The sequence below is a fragment of the Thalassophryne amazonica genome, chromosome 6 (genome assembly GCF_902500255.1).
Source record: "Thalassophryne amazonica chromosome 6, fThaAma1.1, whole genome shotgun sequence".
NCBI classification, from domain to species: domain Eukaryota; kingdom Metazoa; phylum Chordata; class Actinopteri; order Batrachoidiformes; family Batrachoididae; genus Thalassophryne; species Thalassophryne amazonica.
The window spans coordinates 100,689,277-100,709,843 of NC_047108.1; the positions used below are offsets into that span (position 1 = coordinate 100,689,277).

General features: G+C 38.5%; 1 protein-coding gene across 2 annotated transcripts in view; it reads right to left on the reverse strand.

Moving 5' to 3' along the window:
- Positions 1–3,634: 3,634 nt before the first annotated feature.
- Positions 3,635–20,567, reverse strand: part of LOC117512747 (matrix remodeling-associated protein 8-like) — a 44,758-nt gene continuing 27,825 nt past the window's right edge. For both annotated transcript variants that reach the window (XM_034172947.1, XM_034172948.1), the window contains exons 6-10: positions 6,953–7,111; positions 6,786–6,816; positions 6,619–6,698; positions 3,843–3,896; positions 3,635–3,750 (exon numbers count right to left, since the gene is read on the reverse strand). In XM_034172947.1, the coding sequence (XP_034028838.1) occupies positions 3,725–3,750; positions 3,843–3,896; positions 6,619–6,698; positions 6,786–6,816; positions 6,953–7,111 (350 nt within the window). In that variant the 3' untranslated portion in view covers positions 3,635–3,724. The remainder of the gene's footprint in view (positions 3,751–3,842; positions 3,897–6,618; positions 6,699–6,785; positions 6,817–6,952; positions 7,112–20,567) is intronic.

Below are 20,567 nucleotides of genomic sequence, written 5' to 3' on the forward strand. Positions count from 1 at the left end.
CTGGAGGTTTCTTCCTGCTAAAAGGGAGTTTTTCCTTCCCAATGTCACCAAGTGCTTGCTCACAGGGGGTCGTTTTGATCGTTGGGGTTTTCTGTAATTATTGTATGGCTTTTGCCTTAAAATATAAAGCGCATTGGGGCAACTGTTTGTTGTGATTTGGCGCTATATAAATAAAATTGATTTGATTTAATTTACATGCCTTGGAGGAGTACTTCGCATGGGTTCGAAGGTCAGTGGCCTTGACCTATTTTTCAAGGTCACCAATAGTCACAACTGTCAAATCCTTCGTCTGAAATTTGTTCGCCGCAATGTACCTCTATACCCATTGCTTGCAAAAATTTCATATTTGGTGAGTACATGCCTTGGAAGAGTACTGCGCATGGGTTCGAAGGCCAGTGACCTTGACCTACTTTTAAAAAATTACCAATTGTTGCATTTGTTCGAAGGTTACCGACATTTTATGGTCACTGTTGGCCACATTCACTAAATAAATGTCAATCTCCAATTTTTGCACCATGTATCCCAGTTTACATCAAACACATGAGGGTTCAACCAAATACCTACCTCACACATGTACATATTACTGCACTTTACATGGAAAATAGTACTGTGCGTGGAGCATTTTGTGACGAATGTCTCTAGTTTTTGATTTGTAATTCATGTTGGATTTTCAAACTACAACTGCTTCCAGTTAATGTAATATACAGTAGGTTTGAATGACAGCACACTAACTGCACGACTCATACTGCAGGTCTGAACCACACGAGTAAATTCTGTCTATCTTGAGGGGAAAAAACTCAAAATATGAGAAAACCAGTTACTGTGAGAAAGTTCTCTTAAATCACTTAGACACAATTTACAAACAAATTCATATGACTGGTTCTCGCATCAGATCCAGTTTACTCTAAACTATTGAATCAGCAATAAGATCAATCAATCAATCAATTTTATTTATATAGCGCCAAATCACAACAAACAGTTGCCCCAAGGCGCTTTATATTGTAAGGCAAGGCCATACAATAATTACGGAAAAACCCAAAAACACTAAGACCAATGAAAGAATGAATCATTGATGGACGGAATCTTTTATTTGAACCAACACTTGTATAAATAGACCAGCAGAGTGTGCACGTGTGAGAGAGCAGCATGAAGAGCAACACAAGCAGAAAGACAAATAAATGCTTGTTGGACACATTTCCTCTTGCAGCATTACGTCTCACAGAGCCTCAGTTTGTAAAACTTTTAATAATTTGTATCATTAACCGACAGATTCCGTAATAAACACTCAGTGTTTCACAATCAGGGCCGCACATCACTGAGGCAAACAAGCTCTGCACAGCTCATACATTTTATTTTCCTGAGTTTCAGCAGACTGAATATTTAGTGTGTGTTTGTACAATTTCATGTCTACCCAATAAGAATAAACCACTTTGTTTGAATCGTAACTGATCTGATTTTATGTATTCCTAAAATGTGTGGAATCCAGAACAATAATAACACTTCTGCATTAATCGTATTTCTTGCTAAAAGGTACCATATTATGGGGTGGCACGGTGGCTTACAGTGCAGCAGATAAGAGAATATTTAGAGCGGAATTCTGTAAATGGTGATACAAACATCAAATTTGACAGAAATACTCCTTAGACATTCCTTGTTTGGAAAAACAAACAAACAAACAATTGACCACTTAAATTTTCAATAGGCAGCCAGGTAGGGGTCAATTGAAGAATTAAACAAGGGTCAAAATAAGAAGATGCTCCAATCATATTGAAAACTATACCACATTATTTGTCCGATCCCAAAGATTCCAAAAAGGTATAGTTTGGACTATCTCTAACTGAATGTTATGGAGTTATGGGGTAAAAACAGCAAGAATGGTGACAAAGATCGATTTCAAGTGTGTACAGGGGCAAAAGTTAAAGTTGCTCCAATTTTGTTAAAAAGTGATGCAAATTATTGGTTAATTAGGGTTTTTAAAAAGGAATAGCTTGGACCATGTGTCATGCTTACTTATCACGTTACAGGGTAACATATGTCACGTCATAGAATCCAATAGACATTGACCTTGTTTGACCTTTACTTTGGAGACCAAGCATTCAACACAGTCGTAACTATTTCATTTATTAATCCTATTAGCTCAAACAATAATTTGCATCAGTTTTTACCAAAATTGGAGCAACTTTAACTTTCAACCCTGTACAAACTGAAATTGACCTTTTTCACCATTCTATCAGAAGCGTCGGACAGAAACGGCTGGACACAAGTGTAGGACTCGACACGATAGCTCTGATTTAGAAAGGCGTTTACTGAGATACTCAGTGGGGTCCAGTACACAATAAGGCAGTCCAAAACGAGCAAACAGATCAGGATCATCAGGCAAAAGGCATGGTCGGTACAAACAGGCAGGTGGTCAGATACACTACGTGGCAGCAGGACATGGAAAAAAAACACACAACTCGGAGCTAGAAGCAAAGGCACAAGGCACAACGATCAGGTGAATTACAAGTGCAACCAGTGAGGCTCAAATACACCTTGGTGATGAGCTGCCGATAGGAAACACCTGTGTGGAAGGATCCAGAAGTGGGCGTGGCCCAGACTCTTAATACTTAAACATGGCAGATGAAAGAGCAACCACAGAACATGACACATTCTTACTGTTTTTACCCCATAACTCCATAACATTCAGTCACAGATAGCCCAAACTATACATTTTTGGGACACTTATGATCAGACAAATAATGTGGTGTAGTTTTCAATTTGATTGGAGCATTTAAAAATTTTGACCCCTGTGTAATTCTTCAACTGACCCAAACCTGGCTGCCTATTGAAAATTCAAGTGGCCAGTCTTTTTTTTTTAAGTAATGTCTAAGGAGTATTTGTGCCAAATTTGGTGCTTGAAGGATTGTTTTGTTTATCTGCTGCACTATTAGTGGTTAGCACTGTTGCCTCACAGCAAGAAAGTCATGGGATCAATTCCCAGCTGTGGCCTTTCTGTGTGGAGTTTGCATGTTCTCCCCCAGGCAGGTTAGGTGGATTGAAAATTTTAAATTGTCTGTAGGTGTGTGAATATGTGGCCCTGTGACAGAGTGGCATCCTGTGCAGGGTGTACCCCACCTCATGCCCTATGATTGCAGGATAGGCTCCAGCACTCCAATGACCCTCAGTTGAGTAAGCAGTTGAAGATGAGTGAGTGAGTGGTACCATATTATGCCTATGTTTGTTTTTTCTAAATGTGAAACTTATTTCTAAGTATTTCTGACTCCATTCGAGCCTCTCTGTGTTACAGTAACTAACCACAAACAGTACAGCCACGTGTGCTAAACAGAACATCAGCAGATTCCAGTAAGAGCTGTGAATTTGCAGCTTTAAAAGGATGCATGGATAACACACTTCAATATACAGCATGCATGTCAGTAAAAAATAAAGTAAAATAGGACAAAAAATATAGATGAGTGAAATTAACAATATAAAACAAACCAAACAAAGCAAGAAGTTTAATCGTATTTTCATAACAGTCAGTGAAGCTACAAAGTACGTGAAGAAATTGCAAAAAACTAACAATATGGTGCCTTTTAGTGGAGAAAAAGCCTGGTGGGTCAGAGTTACAGCAGAGGAAGCATTCCTCCTGTCTCCTCCTGGGTTTTCACTTTTCCTTTTTCCGTCTCTTGATTACTCTTGTGATGTTTGCTCTGGACCTGCCAGCAGCATCTCAAAAACGCGTCACTCACTTCCACAGCTTTCCATCAAATGCTGCAAGAGGAGGCGAGACAGAGAAAAAACAGCTCAGTAAAATGAGCTGAGTGTTTATTTAATGAAATATAATTCACTTTTTTCCCCCTCACCCTTATTGCAGTCTTTGGCCATTTCTTGCTCTTTCAGAAGGTTGTTTTTGTAGTCTGTGGACACAAAATGTCAAACAAAGTATTTAACAAAATAATTAAGAATGATTTACATGATCAAACATATATGAGTTTACTGCTGAGACGTTGGCTCCCGGCAGTAAACTGATAAACTGAATTTGAATCCTTTACAGGCCATCAGATCTGTATGGGATTCAAGGGTGTGAGATCATCGTGTACTAAAAGGCTGAATCAGTCTTTGAGGAACTCTTTGTTTTAAAACAAGTATTCATTTTCTTAAGCAATTGATTCGGTTACTGTTTCAAGCAATTTGACACACTGAATCATTTTGTAAATAAAGTTTTAGTTTAGTGTTTTGAAACACAACTACTTTAGAAATGCAGAGGTTTGACTAGTGTGACAAGCATTTTTACCCACTGAATCATTTTCTGAAACAACTGTTTGATTTAGTGTTTCAGGCATTTCAAATTGCTGAATCATTTTCTGTTTGGTTTGTTTTTACATGCAATCTGTTTTCAATGCAGTTCGTTTAATTAGTGCATTCTGAAACACTGAATCATTTTGTAAATCAATTTTTAGTTTAGTGTTTTGAAACACTGAATCAGTTTAGAAATACATAGGTTTGACTAGTGTTACAAGCATTTTTACCCACTGAATCATTTTCTGAAGCAAAGGTTTAATTTAGTGTTTCGAGCATTTCAAATTACTGAACCATTTTCTGTTTGGTTTGTTTTTACATGCAATCTGTTTTCAATGCAGTTGGTTTAATTAGTGTTACAAGCATTCTGAAACACTGAATCATTTTGTAAATAAATTTTTAGTTTAGTGTTTTGAAACAGTCACTTTAGAAATACATAGGTGTGACTAGTGTGACAAGCATTTTTACCCACTGAATCATTTTCTGAAACAATTATTTGATTTAGTGTTTCAGGCATTTCAAATTGCTGAATCATTTTCTGTTTGGTTTGTTTTTACATGCAATCTGTTTTCAATGCAGTTCGTTTAATTAGTGCATTCTGAAACACTGAATCATTTTGTAAATCAATTTTTAGTTTAGTGTTTTGAAACACTGAATCAGTTTAGAAATACATAGGTTTGACTAGTGTTACAAGCATTTTTACCCACTGAATCATTTTCTGAAGCAAAGGTTTAATTTAGTGTTTCGAGCATTTCAAATTACTGAACCATTTTCTGTTTGGTTTGTTTTTACATGCAATCTGTTTTCAATGCAGTTGGTTTAATTAGTGTTACAAGCATTCTGAAACACTGAATCATTTTGTAAATAAATTTTTAGTTTAGTGTTTTGAAACAGTCACTTTAGAAATACATAGGTGTGACTAGTGTGACAAGCATTTTTACCCACTGAATCATTTTCTGAAACAATTATTTGATTTAGTGTTTCAGGCATTTCAAATTACTGAATCATTTTCTGTTTGGTTTGTTTTTACATGCAATCTGTTTTCAATGCAGTTCGTTTAATTAGTGCATTCTGAAACACTGAATCATTTTGTAAATAAATTTTTAGTTTAGTGTTTTGAAACACTGAATCAGTTTAGAAATACATAGGTTTGACTAGTGTTACAAGCATTTTTACCCACTGAATCATTTTCTGAAGCAAAGGTTTAATTTAGTGTTTCGAGCATTTCAAATTACTGAACCATTTTCTGTTTGGTTTGTTTTTACATGCAATCTGTTTTCAATGCAGTTGGTTTAATTAGTGTTACAAGCATTCTGAAACACTGAATCATTTTGTAAATAAATTTTTAGTTTAGTGTTTTGAAACAGTCACTTTAGAAATACATAGGTGTGACTAGTGTGACAAGCATTTTTACCCACTGAATCATTTTCTGAAACAATTATTTGATTTAGTGTTTCAGGCATTTCAAATTACTGAATCATTTTCTGTTTGGTTTGTTTTTACATGCAATCTGTTTTCAATGCAGTTCGTTTAATTAGTGCATTCTGAAACACTGAATCATTTTGTAAATAAATTTTTAGTTTAGTGTTTTGAAACACTGAATCAGTTTAGAAATACATAGGTTTGACTAGTGTTACAAGCATTTTTACCCACTGAATCATTTTCTGAAGCAAAGGTTTAATTTAGTGTTTCGAGCATTTCAAATTACTGAACCATTTTCTGTTTGGTTTGTTTTTACATGCAATCTGTTTTCAATGCAGTTGGTTTAATTAGTGTTACAAGCATTCTGAAACACTGAATCATCTTCTGTTGTTAAACATGGAATCTGTTTTCGATGCAGTTGGTTTGATTAGTGTTGCAAGCATTTTGAAAGAAATATTTTCTGAAGCAAAGGTTTAATTTAGTGTTTCGAGCATTTCAAATTACTGAAACATTTTTTGTTTTGAAACACTGAATCTGTTTTGGATGTGGCTGGTTTGCTTAGTGTTTTTAGCATTTTTAAATACTGAATAATTTCCTGAATCAAATAATTATTTCAATGTTTCAAGCATTTGAACACATTGAATCATGTTCTGAAGCAACTAGTTCATCTAGGGATTCAACTATTTCAAAACAATGAATCATTTTCTGAACCAACTGTTTATTTCAAAATAGAGTTTCAAATGTTTTAAGACACTGACTTTTTTTGTAGCACTTGTTGCCTTTTGTCTCATTAAGTGTGTTGGGTGTTTTGAAACACTGACTGGTTTTCTGATGCAACTGGTTCATTGACTTGATTAAGCGTCCCACAATGGTGAAGCATTTCCTGAAGTAAATGGTTCCAGCTGTGGTAAAACTTACCTGAATTCAGAGGTTCCGGGTTAAAGGCCTTCAGCTCAGTGCTGTCTGAAGAACTTTCACCTCCACTGTTTACATACTCTCTGTGCACAAACAAATTATTTATTTACAGCTGAATTTGCAGTAAAGTAGGCACTCCAATAAATCACTGAAGCATTTTAATGTCTTACCGATCAGATCGACGAAGGTTGTACTCAAGCCCTGAAAAGAGATTTAACACAAAGTTTACCACATTTGTACCGTAAAGTCAAAGTGTGCTGGACACAAACTCCATGCACAGCATGCTTACTGATGGTTATCAGCTTAAAGCTGCAGATTTAGGGGGAAACAAAAATACCTTGCTTTTTACGACGGCGTGTCAGCAGGATGACCACCACGACAATAAACGCCAACAGCAAGAAGGTTGCCAAAAAGTAGCCTAGCTGTTGCATGAAATGACCTCGATGCTCTGGGAGGATGACATTCACCACGCGAGTCCGCTCCACATCTTCAATACCTAAAGGAAGAGAGCACGGACAACCGGCTTCTATAAACTACAGTCTCAAACAGAGAACCACAGAATTATTAGGCAAGTTGTATTCCTGAGGATTCATATTATCAGTGTTCACACTCATTCCAAAATGCTTGCAAACATCAAACCTGAATGTTTAGCAAAGGTAAAGTGGGTACAGTTTAGGCTTTCTCAGGGGAATACACATTTCATGCACAATTACTGAGCAAGTGAGTATTCTGACCTCATCATATTTCCATACTTATTTTCTAAATCCAAGCCATATAAATGTGAATGCTTACTGGATTTAACCATTCTCAGGTGATATATATATATATATATATATATATATATATACACTCAACAAAAATATAAACGCAACACTTTTGGTTTTGCTCCCATTTTGTATGAGATGAACTCAAAGATCTAAAACTTTTTCCACATACACAATATCACCATTTCCCTCAAATATTGTTCACAAACCAGTCTAAATCTGTGATAGTGAGCACTTCTTCTTTGCTGAGATAATCCATCCCACCTCACAGGTGTGCCATACCAAGATGCTAATTATGTTATGTGTCGGACGCAGCCCGGAGAACCGACCAGCGTTTGAAGGACCCAGTATAAAATAAGCAGAGCACGGTACAAAGGATAACAGAGTTTAATAAACATAACAGTGATGTGATAAATATAAAAGTGCGCGGTCTGGCGTGGTGGATTGCGGTGCGCTCCCAGCAGCGCTAACGGTCCGGAGCCAGAACCAGTTCGGACCCCAGGACCCCGCTGACACCCCCCAGGTGGCCGCGACAAACCGAGTCTGTGAATGAAGAAATCATCTTGTGAGTCCACACTCAACACACAGAGAGACCACTCAAAGGTGTACAAACAGCAAACACTTCCTGGCTTAATTACTAATCAGCTTCCCACCCTGCAGGCATGGAACATCCTGTTCACAAACTCACTGCAGTGGAAGCTAATTAAAACGACCAACATAACAGCTCAATACAATAAGGTGTGAGGGACACCACATTTACTGACTGTATAAATGTTAGTCACAAAATCTAACGTACCTCAGGAAGTGTGCTGACGAGCGTGAGACCTCACCCCCTCCTCTTTCACAGACCATGCATCAAACCTGGACGTTCTCTGCATCCACTGATGATGAGATGGCTCTTGAGACGACGATCTCACCCGTCTGGTCACAAGGTCGAGTCTCTGGCAAACACACACTGTGCACTCCAGACTTAAATGCCACCATGTTCCAATCCGTGTAGATGCACCACAGCTGTGAGTCCTGACGAGCTGCACGTGATCAGCCTCAGGTGATCAGGGTGAGGTCCTGATAAACTCAGCTACACAGCCACTCAGTCCCAAATGCGCACCACCTGGGAGGAAAACCAAAAGGCAGAAACAGAAGACACACAAAAGCCAGCCAGGCACGCCAGCCACAACAGATTAGACACCATGATTAGTGCACAGGTGTGCCTTAGGCTGCCCACAATAAAAGGCCACTCTGAAAGGTGCAGTTTTGTTTTATTGGGGGGGATACCAGTCAGTATCTGGTGTGACCACCATTTGCCTCATGCAGTGCAACACATCTCCTTCGCATAGAGTTGATCAGGTTGTCAATTGTGGCCTGTGGAATGTTGGTCCACTCCTCTTCAATGGCTGTGCGAAGTTGCTGGATATTGGCAGGAACTGGTACACGCTGTCGTATACGCCGGTCCAGAGCATCCCAAACATGCTCAATGGGTGACATGTCCGGTGAGTATGCCGGCCATGCAAGAACTGGGACATTTTCAGCTTACAAGAATTGTGTACAGATCCTTGCAACATGGGGCCGTGCATTATCCTGCTGCAACATGAAGTGATGTTCTTGGATGTATGGCACAACAATGGGCCTCAGGATCTCGTCACGGTATCTCTGTGCATTCAAAATGCCATCAATAAAATGCACCTGTGTTCTTCATCCATAACAGACGCCTGCCCATACCATAACCCCATCGTCACCATGGGCCACTCGATCCACAACACTGACATCAGAAAACCGCTCACCTACACGACGCCACACACGCTGTCTGCCATCTGCCCTGGACAGTGTGAACCAGGATTCATCCGTGAAGAGAACACCTCTCCAATGTGCCAAACGCCAGCGAATGTGAGCATTTGCCCACTCAAGTCGGTTACGACGACGAACTGGAGTCAGGTCGAGACCCCGATGAGGACGACAAGCATGCAGATGAGCTTCCCTGAGACGGTTTCTGACAGTTTGTGCAGAAATTCTTTGGTTATGCAAACCGATTGTTTCAGCAGCTGTCCGAGTGGCTGGTCTCAGACGATCTTGGAGGTGAACATGCTGGATGTGGAGGTCCTGGGCTGGTGTGGTTACACATGGTCTGCGGTTGTGAGGCTGGTTGGATGTACTGCCAAATTCTCTGAAACACCTTTGGAGACGGCTTATGGTAGAGAAATGAACATTCAATACACGAGCAACAGCTCTGGTTGACATTCCTGCTGTCAGCATGCCAATTGCACGCTCCCTAAAATCTTGCGACATCTGTGGAATTGTGCTGTGTGATAAAACTGCACCTTTCAGAGTGGCCTTTTATTGTGGGCAGTCTAAGGCACACCTCTGCAGTAATCATGGTGTCTAATCAGCATCTTGATATGGCACACCTGTGAGGTGGGATGGATTATCTCAGCAAAGGAGAAGTGCTCACTGTCACAGATTTAGACTGGTTTGTGAACAATATTTGAGGGAAATGGTGATATTGTGTATGTGGAAAAAGTTTTAGATCTTTGAGTTCATCTCATACAAAATGGGAGCAAAACCAAAAGTGTTGTGTTTATATTTTTGTTGAGTGTATATATATATATATATATATATATATATATATATATATATATATATATATATATATATATATATGTATACGTATTTGTGTAATGACAGTGTGTGTGGCCTAAAGTGAGTAACACCCTACATCAAGGTGTGTATAATTATTAGGCAGCTTCTTTACATAAGGCAAAATGGGCCAAAAATGAATTTTAACAGACACCGAAAGTCAAAAGTTGTAAAATGCCTTTCAGAGGGATGCAACGCCCTTGAACCAGGTAAGGTAGTGAGGTGTGATCACCAAACAATTAAACGTTTATAGTTGCAAATAGTCAACAGGGTCACAAGAACTACAACCCCAATTCCAATGAAGTTGGGACGTTGTGTAAAATGTAAATAAAAATAGAATACAATGATTTGCAAATGCTCTTCAACCTATTTTCAATTGTATACACCACAAAGACAAGATATTTAATGTTCAAACTGATAAACTTTATTATTTTTGTGCAAATATTTGCTCATTTTGAAATGGATGCCTGCAACACGTTTCAAAAAAGTTGGGATGGGGCAACAAAAGACTGGGAAAGTTGATGAATGCTCAAAGAACACCTGTTTGGAAACAGGTGAGTGTCATGATTGGGTATAAAAGGAGTATCCCCAAAAGGCTCAGCCATTCACAAGCAAAGATGGGGCGAGGATCACCACTTGGTGAACAACTGCGTTAAAAAATGGCCGAACAGTTTAAGAACAATAATTCTCAACATTCAACTGCAAGGAATTTAGGGATTCCATCATATACAGTCCATAATATAATCAGAAGATTCAGAGACTCTGGAGAGCTTTCTACACATAAGCGGCAAGCCAAAAAAGAGGAAAAAGACCATCCAAATTGTTACCAGAGCAAAGTTCAAAAGCCAGCATCTGTGACGGTATGGGGGTGTGTTAGTGCCCATGGCATGGGTAACTTACATGTCTGTGATGATACCATCAATGCTGAAAGGTACATTCAGGTTTTGGAGCAACACGTGCTGCCATCCAAGCAACGCCTTTTTCAGGGACGTCCCTGCTTATTTCAGCAAGACAATGCCAAGCCACATTCTGCACGTGTTACAACAGCGTGGCTTTGTAGTAAAAGAGTGCAGGTACTAGACTGGCCTGCCTGCAGTCCAGACCTGTTGCCGATTGAAAATGTGTGGCGCATTATGAAGCATAAAATACGACAATGGAGACCCCAGACTGTTGAACAACTGAACTCGTACATCAAGCAAGAACGGGAAAGAATTCCACCTACAATGCTTGAACAATGAGTGTCCTCAGTTCCCAAAGGCTTATTGAGTGTTGTTAGAAGGAAAGGTGATGTAACACAGTGGTAAACCATGAGCGACTTAAGTGTCATGTTGGTACCATGAGTGAAATGTGTAGTGCTTTTAATGTCTTCTGCCACCATCTGTGGTTGTCAAACTAAAAGCACCTATTTACAGCAGACTGTCCCAGCTTTTCTGAAACGGGTTCCAGGCATCGATTTCAAAATGAGCAAATATTTGCATAAAACAATAAAGTTTATCAATTTGAACATTAAATAACTTGTCTTTGTGGTGTATTCGATTGAATATAGGTTGAAGAGGATTTGCAAATTATTGTATTCTGTTTTTATTGACATTTTACACAATGTCCCAACTTCATTGGAATTAGGGTTGTATATAGGGAAGAAAATAGGCAAATTAAATGCAAAAGACTTGAGAAGAATTAAATGTGATGCTACCAGAAACTCATTATCCTCCTGTGACACCATATTCCAGAACGATAACCTACCTGGAGTGTCCAGAAGTACACCGTGTTCAGTGCTCATAGACACGGCCAAGAAAGGAAGACTGAAACAAGGTCATCACTGTACAAGACTCAAAAGCTGAAACGTGAATCTTGGGCCACAAAATACCTGAAGACAGATTTTTCAAAGGTCTTATAGAAAGATGATATTAGAGTGAGTCCTTATGGACCAGATGGATGGACCTATGGCTAGATCAGTAGATGCCAGCAAAAAGTCACTGTCAAGTCATTCTCAAGTCATCAAACTGCAAGTCCCAAGTCAAGTCTCAAGTCAGCTTGCAAACAATTGGTGGTCATTATGACTTGAGACTTGACTTGGGACTTGCTGATTCATGACTTGAGAGTGACTTGATGGTACCAGCAAGGTGGAAGAGGGGTACTGGTATGGGCTGATATACAGTGAGAGAAAACAACATAAGATAAGATGCCTTTTATTGTCATTTAATAAAATTCAACAGAATTTCAACATACCTATTGTCTGACACGTCCAAGGCTTGAATTCTACTAATTAGTTATAGAACTGGGGCATTTGGAGGATGTTTATCATTGAACCTCAGTAACATTTATCGGTCAAAAGCAGAAAAGGTGGTTTGGCACAATATGACCCCTTTAACCCTTAGAACCATAATGATATTACGGCTCTAAGAGTAACATCTCCTGTATCATAATCAAGTTTTTATTATATTTCTTTTCATAGATCATATCGTTACCCAGTGTTCTAGAAAAAATATTTTTCTCAGATTTAGAAAACTGAAATTGTTCTGAACATTGTGATATGCAACTCATGGACATTATACTGAGAGAATGTACTTTAAAATGGCAATTTCTTACAATATGGTGAAACTGAGAAAATTGTGTTAGGACTCGTCCAAAATTAGAATTTAGTGGAAACAAAATCTGATCCGAAGTTGGGTAAATTTATTCTCCATATACAGTAACATGCTTCTTAAATTTTTCTTTTAGTTATTACTATTTCTGCTTTTTAACTGGGTAATAAGTAACTTGAAGGGTATGTAAAGAATGTTTGTATCCACTAAGACAAAAAATTCTGGAATTTTACATTAGGACTAAAATTATTGCATATTTTCCAGGCACATTTTATTACAAAACAGAACAACTCTAACTCTCAGTCTTGGGTCTTTTAGTGATGCTTAGAGCTAGTGGCCGGTGATCACCTTAGTATTTCTTCTGTTTTTCTTATTGCTTAATGCTGAAAAATTATACTTCGTTTGTTGTCGTTCTGCTGCCTGATACTGCTATTTTCTCTCTGTTTGAGGTGCGGCTCCTTCCAGAGGTGGGAGTGGTGTCTTCATCTGCAGGCCTCCCATCCTGTGCACGAGCATGGACTCCCAAAATTTCCTGTATATTTGTATTGTCAATTGTGTTGGTAGCATGGCCCAAGCAGAGGGTAGCCCCTGGTCTGGTCTGCTTGAGGATTTTTCCTCAAATCATCAGAGGGGGTTTTTCCTTATGGCTGTCACCTGTGTCTTGCTCTAGGGGTTGGTAAGGTTAGACCTTATTTGTGTGAAGCACCTTGAGGCAACTTTGTTGTGATTTGGCGCTATATAAATGAAATAAAAAAAAATACATAAATAAGTAAAAAATAAACTCCCAACCAAATGCATATTTCCCTGCATCAGAGATCTAATCTTTATAGAGCATCAGATTTGCACCAAATACGGTGAAACATAAGATAAACATAACTGTGTTAATCATAAATAAAACATAAACTAGCATGTTACCTGTGGGGATCCATGGACTCTAGACTGGGTAGTGTTTATAAAATAGGTAGCTGACATTTTTCAAGGGTGGTAATAAATTATGCAAGTTTCTATAATGAGTTGGAATGGCGTGTGAGTCCAGAATGTTTTTATAAATTTAGACCTTAACAGGTTAATTACATAATTTTTTTTAATGTTAATTTACTGTCTTAATGTATTTATAAATTGTTTAGATTCTTCTTATCATATACACACTATTATTATTACTATTATTTTATTGTATTTTTACTTCTATTTTGTCATTTTATTTTTAAATGGACCACAATTGAAATAAATGGTTTTCACTTTCTTGTGTCATCTATGTATTTTTATTAACATATTTAGAATTATATTATGTACTTAAATTGAGCTTACTAAATAAAATCACGCAGTCACCCCTTTAATATAAAAATGATTTTCCACCCCCTGCTGGAATGGGGTGTGAATCTAGAATATAGTTAGCAACATCCATTGTTCATTGTTGCTAGCTAATATCTGTAGCTTCTACAAAAATATTAGTCCTATCAACATTCCCTTTCAGTGGCATTCATCCTTGAGCCAAAATACATAAACATACCAAACTGCAAATGTCAAACTGCAAATAGCCAAGTGGCCTCTGTGCACGTGTGTGTATGGCTTCAATCATGCAAAAACCGGAGAAAGCTGACATTTGCCGTTTGGTATGCTTATGTATTTTGGGTCAAGGGTGAATGCTGTGAAAATGGAAAGTTGATAGGACAAATATCTTTGGAGAAATTAGCGATTTAACTAACCAGTAAACAATGGACATTGCACTGCAATGCGACATGGGAGTTCAGGGTTTTGAGGTTTTAAATGTTATTTGGTTCATGTTAGTTTAACAGTGTTGTTGGTGTTATTGATTTATTGTGTTTTAGTAGTTCAATTGGTTTAGTCACTTTAGTTTAGTGTTATGTTGCTGTTGCCATGAGTGACTTAAGTGTCATGTTGGTACCATGAGTGAATGTGTAGTGCTTTTAATCTCTTCTGCCACCTTCTGTGCTTGTCAAATTAAAAGCACCTGTTTACAGCAGCTGGCAGAAAGACAAAAGGCTGTTCGTGCGTGCATGTATACGTACATATGTGCGTATACATGCAGACATATGTGCGTGTGTGCAATTTTGATCATGCACAAACTGGGGAGAGCTGACATTTGCTGTTTGGTATGCTTATGTATTTTGGGTCAAGGATGAATGGCACCAAAACCGAACATTGATAGGACTAATATTTTTAGAAAAGCTACATACATTAGCTAACAACTCTGAACAATGGATGCTGAAAATTACATTCTGGACTAAAATTACATTCTAAAATTAAAATTACATAAAATAAAATCATAAAATTAAAATAATTAAAATAAAATTATAATTAATTAATAATATTATAATTAATTACTATTAATTGATTATTATAATTAATTATTATTATTATAATTAATTATAATTAAATTAAAATAGAATCATAAAATTACATTCTGGACGCCATTCCAGCAGGGGGAGGTAAATCATCTATATATTAAAAGTGTGTGTGCCTGATTTTATTTAGTAAGTTCAATGTAAGTACATAATATAACTGTAAACACATTAAAAATAATGGATGACACAAGAAAGTGAAAACACTCATTTCCATTGTGGTCCATTTAAAAATCAAATGACAAAGTAGAAGTTAAAATTAAATAATAATAATAATAATAATAATAATAATAATAGTGTGCATATGATAACAAGAACCTAAAAAAATTATAATTAAGACAGTAACTTAAAATTAAAAAAATTACGTAATTAACACAAAAGGGGTCAAATCAAATCAAATCAATTTTATTTATATAGCACCAAATCACAACAAACAGTTGCCCCAAGGCGCTTTATATTGTAAGGCAAGGCCATACAATAATTACGTAAAAGCCCCAACGGTCAAAACGACCCCCTGTGAGCAAGCACTTGGTGACAGTGGGAAGGAAAAACTCCCTTTTAACAGGAAGAAACCTCCAGCAGAACCAGGCTCAGGGAGGGGCAGTCTTCTGCTGGGACTGGTTGGGGCTGAGGGAGAGAACCAGGAAAAAGACATGCTGTGGAGGGGAGCAGAGATCAATAACTAATGATTAAATGCAGAGTGGTGCATACAGAGCAAAAAGAGAAAGAAACACTCAGTGCATCATGGGAACCTCCCAGCAGTCTAAGTCTATAGCAGCATAACTAAGGGATGGTTCAGGGTCACCTGATCCAGCCCTAACTATAAGCTTTAGCAAAAAGGAAAGTTTTAAGCCTAATCTTAAAAGTAGAGAGGGTGTCTGTCTCCCTGATCTGAATTGGGAGCTGGTTCCACAGGAGAGGAGCCTGAAAGCTGAAGGCTCTGCCTCCCATTCTACTCTTACAAACCCTAGGAACTACAAGTAAGCCTGCAGTCTGAGAGCGAAGTGCTCTATTGGGGTGATATGGTACTATGAGGTCCCTATGATAAAATGGGACGTGATTATTCAAAACCTTATAAGTAAGAAGAAGAATTTTAAATTCTATTCTAGAATTAACAGGAAGCCAATGAAGAGAGGCCAATATGGGTGAGATATGCTCTCTCCTTCTAGTCCCCGTTAGTACTCTAGCTGCAGCATTTTGAATTAACTGAAGGCTTTTCAGGGAACTTTTAGGACAACCTGATAATAATGAATTACAATAGTCCAGCCTAGAGGAAATAAATGTATGAATTAGTTTTTCAGCATCACTCAGACAAGACCTTTCTAATTTTAGAGATATTGCGTAAATGCAAAAAAGCAGTCCTACATATTTGTTTAATATGCGCTTTGAATGACATATCCTGATCAAAAATGACTCCAAGATTTCTCACAGTATTACTAGAGGTCAGGGTAATGCCATCCAGAGTAAGGATCTGGTTAGACACCATGTTTCTAAGATTTGTGGGGCCAAGTACAATAACTTCAGTTTTATCTGAGTTTAAAAGCAGGAAATTAGAGGTCATCCATGTCTTTATGTCTGTAAGACAATCCTGCAGTTTAGCTAATTGGTGTGTGTCCTCTGGCTTCATGGATAGATAAAGCTTATCTTATCTGAGCTAAGCACTAAGTCAGACAAAAGGTCCGAAAATTCACAGAGAAACTCACAGTAACGACCAGGTGGACGATAGATAACAACAAATAAAACTGGTTTTTGGGACTTCCAATTTGGATGGACAAGACTAAGAGCCAAGCTTTCAAATGAATTAAAGCTCTGTCTGGGTTTTTGATTAATTAATAAGCTGGAGTGGGTTGAGTTCTTCTAAAAACTGTAAGGTTCTAAAAACATTTTGGACTCACATGCCATTGCAACTCATTATAGAATCTTTTCATAATTTATTACCACGATACTACCTACTTTATAAACACTACCCAATCTAGAGCCCATGGATCCCCATGGGCAACACGCCAGTAAAGATTAAAGTCCTCTCTGGTGTTCTTTTTCTTTTGTTTTCCAGAGAACCAAGAGGGGGAGAGCAGGAGTTAAATGTCAAAATGCTGCTCGGCTTTAATGTCTTCCAGACTTGATGTCATGCAGCTGTTATTTTTTTTTTCTCCTCTCCGCAGAAACTGGAGAAAAACATTGACTGACCAGAAAAAAGGAGGAGAAGTGAGAGGAATACTGTTATGTGGCCTTTCTGTCTGCATTACTTTTCCATTCAGACATTTTGTGTTGTCTCACAAATACAGATGTCAAATTACTGCAAGAATGGAGAAGAAATCTGTGACACTTTCAGCAGAGCTCATCAGTGACCTTGGCTGATCTGATGGATCCATCTAAAATTGAACTGCTCTGCAATGCTCGCAGGGCCTGTTTGTCCATCCTTCCTAGAACACTGAGAATGATTATTGAAGAACATTCTTGATTGAAACTGTATGATACAGTGTAAAAAAAACAAAAAACAGCTGCTCTTGTAGGTGCACTTCAGTAACCTACAGTCTGTTAGCCCATTCTGCTCAGCTGCTGAACACTAAACGGCTTCTTTTTTTTTTTTTGGACTACAACCTTTGAATTTCCTTATTTGCTGTTTTTGCATGCTGTCCAGCTCATGTAAAATTGACAAATTGAACTCATCAATAATATCTAAAATTGAATACCTCAGTAAGGGAACAGAGACAAATATACAGAGTGCCTAAAAGCAGTGGTCCCAAATGTCCGGCCAAGGGGCCACATAAGGATGGCAGCAAATGGCCTCAAGTATCCATTTTCATGTTTCCTGAGCTGATAACAATATACGTAGGTCTTGCACAATTTATATGTAGCTGGGTTAGTCTTTCCCAGATAGTTTTATAAGCAGGAACTCACAAACCAATAAATACTCTCAACTTGTGTGTCTCAAACTTAAAATGGTGTATAACGAGGACAAATTTATTTAAATCAGGTGATCTTTGATGCAGCTGATCAGTCAAAAATTTGAACTTTGTTTTTATGCCACCTGCTGGATGTGGTGCCCACCTTTATGTAAGATCATTCAAGCTAGCAACCACAGGGAGAAACATGTTTAAACGGGCAGAACAGGTGAATGGAGACTATTTTGGAAATAAGCGTTTTCCACTTTAACATGTTATCCTTTGGGTTATGTTAATCCATAAAATCAATCAATCAATAAAAACAAGACCTTTAGACGTTATTGAAAATTACTTGTCAAACACAAAATAATTATTGATTGATTCATTCATTTTCTGTTGTTTATCTGGGTCCAGTTCGCGGTCGCAATAAAGCAAGCAGCTCTTCCCACACTTCCCTATCATTGGGCTTGAAATACTGTTCAGAAACGTTTGTGTTTCAAATAGTCTTCCGGAGTCCGAATCAAAAAGGAACGCTATGCCGCTGCCCACTGAACAGTGACACCTGCCAGACAGTTCAGAAACATACATGCATCATTGTGAAATTATGAATTTTATATTTAAAGTCAGAGCAGGATGCGTGCACTAGCGCATACTTTGCTTGTATGATTAAATGAGGTCAGCATGATCAAGCAACAGACTTTTTCAGGTTAATAAAAATCTTATTATTTTGTAGCCTTACAACTTAAAAGAACGACCACCAGGTAATGAACTGATCGACATGTTTGGGGTGGGGGTAGTCAAGGGGAAGCCCACCCTTCCCAGACCTGACCATATGCTCTTGTAAAAGAAAAGGAGCATAGCACTTATCATCATTGTACATACATACAATGAAATTTCTTATTTAACCCATCCTAATTATAGTTACGCACAATCCAACCACTTGGAGCAGTGGTCAGCCACACTCCGGAACTTGGTGACCAACTCCAGATTTAGAGATGCTCCCTTGGTTAAGGGCACGGAAAGTAGTATGACCCTAATGTGGATGTTTTGAAAGTGGGAAGAGGCCAGCGTGCCGGGAAGAAACCCACACAGACACGGGAAAGACATACAAACGCCACACGGAAAGGAAGTATGAACCCCAGCACCTAACCACTGACCCACTGTACTGCACAACTATGGTAGAGTTCACCAGAAAGAATTCAGTTTTCAAGTTAAATTGTCATCACAGATTTATTTTGTCAAGTCTGTATGCTTACCAATCTTTATCCTACAATATTTCTAGAATTCTTTGTATTATTTGTACATTATATTGTATATATATTGTACAATATATTATATATATAGTAATTTGTACATTATTTAGAGGCCTTTCGTCATTTTTGCAGTATCTGCCCTGGAAGGACGCAATCTGGCAACTAGTCCTCAGGTAATTTGAAAATTTAAATAAATAAATAAATAAATTTAAATAAATAAAAAAATATTTCAGTGTACTGTTCAAAAGACAGAGAGAGAGAGAGAGAGATATTACACCAGACTTAATCACCCACATTGAAAGTGGCTGTAATTACCACCTGACACTGTTTAATGTAGCAAAACTGTTGTGTGGGCTGCCAGAAGAGGAGGTACTGCTGGCCCACCACCAGAAGGTGCCCTGCCTGAAGTGCGGGCTTCAGGCACGAGAGGGCGCTGCCGCCTCAGGAACAAGCCGTGGTGACAGCTGTCACCCATCATCCGTGACAGCTGTCACTAATCAACACATCTGGTATAAAAGCAGGAAGACACCTCCACCAAACTGCCGAGATATCATCTTCATCTGGAGGTAATATCCTCAGCCTTTTGTAAATCTGTTTATTGTGAGTGTTTGCAGGAGAATCGGTCGTTTTTGAGGAGGCTGTGCAAGACGGCGCTCCTTTTCAGCTGAGACCGCTGCAATGCGCTGAGTGAGAGGTGGAGGTGGCATTCCCACCAGTGTTACTGGGTGTTCACACACCCACCCTTTGACTGTCTTTTGCTTTCTGCCAGCAGTACCAGATCCGACACGCCGGGAAGGTGGCCACCTGGGGACTCCGGGACTTGGCGGCTCCAGTATTCCTCGGGTTCAGGTGGCGGTGGAAATCGTGTGGTTCCGGTTCGTTTCCAGACGGGCGTCTCCTATCGTCGCGCCTGCCCACACGACCCCTTTTATTAATTGACTGTTGCACATTCTGATTCTGCTGTGTTTGGTTGTGACATTCACACCAGTAAAGTGTTATAATTTGACTCCTTCCATTGTCCGTTCATTTACGCCCCCTGTTGTGGGTCCGTGTCACTACACTTTCCCAACAAAAACAGTGAACACAGTGGTGCACAGAGGTCACACTGTTGTTTCTTTGGGATACACCTCATTTGCAAGTCAAATAAAGAGAAAAAAGAAAAGAAAGCATCTTCATTTTTGCAATAACACAGATTTCTCTTGTGTTACTGACAGCTCACAAATAATGTTCTACCTATGTTGCCATTAAATGATTATAACATAAAGATGAAAAGCCCCTGTGACTCTCTGTAAACTCAAATGTTTACTCTTTTGATGATAATTAATTCCAGGTAAGAGACAACCAGGCCATACGCCGTCTACCCACTCACACATTTCTTCACATTGTACTTTACAACACTATAAAACAGGCATTTCGTTGAAGCATAGGTTGACCTATTGTAGGGCTTGATGGTGACAACATGGCAGTTAAT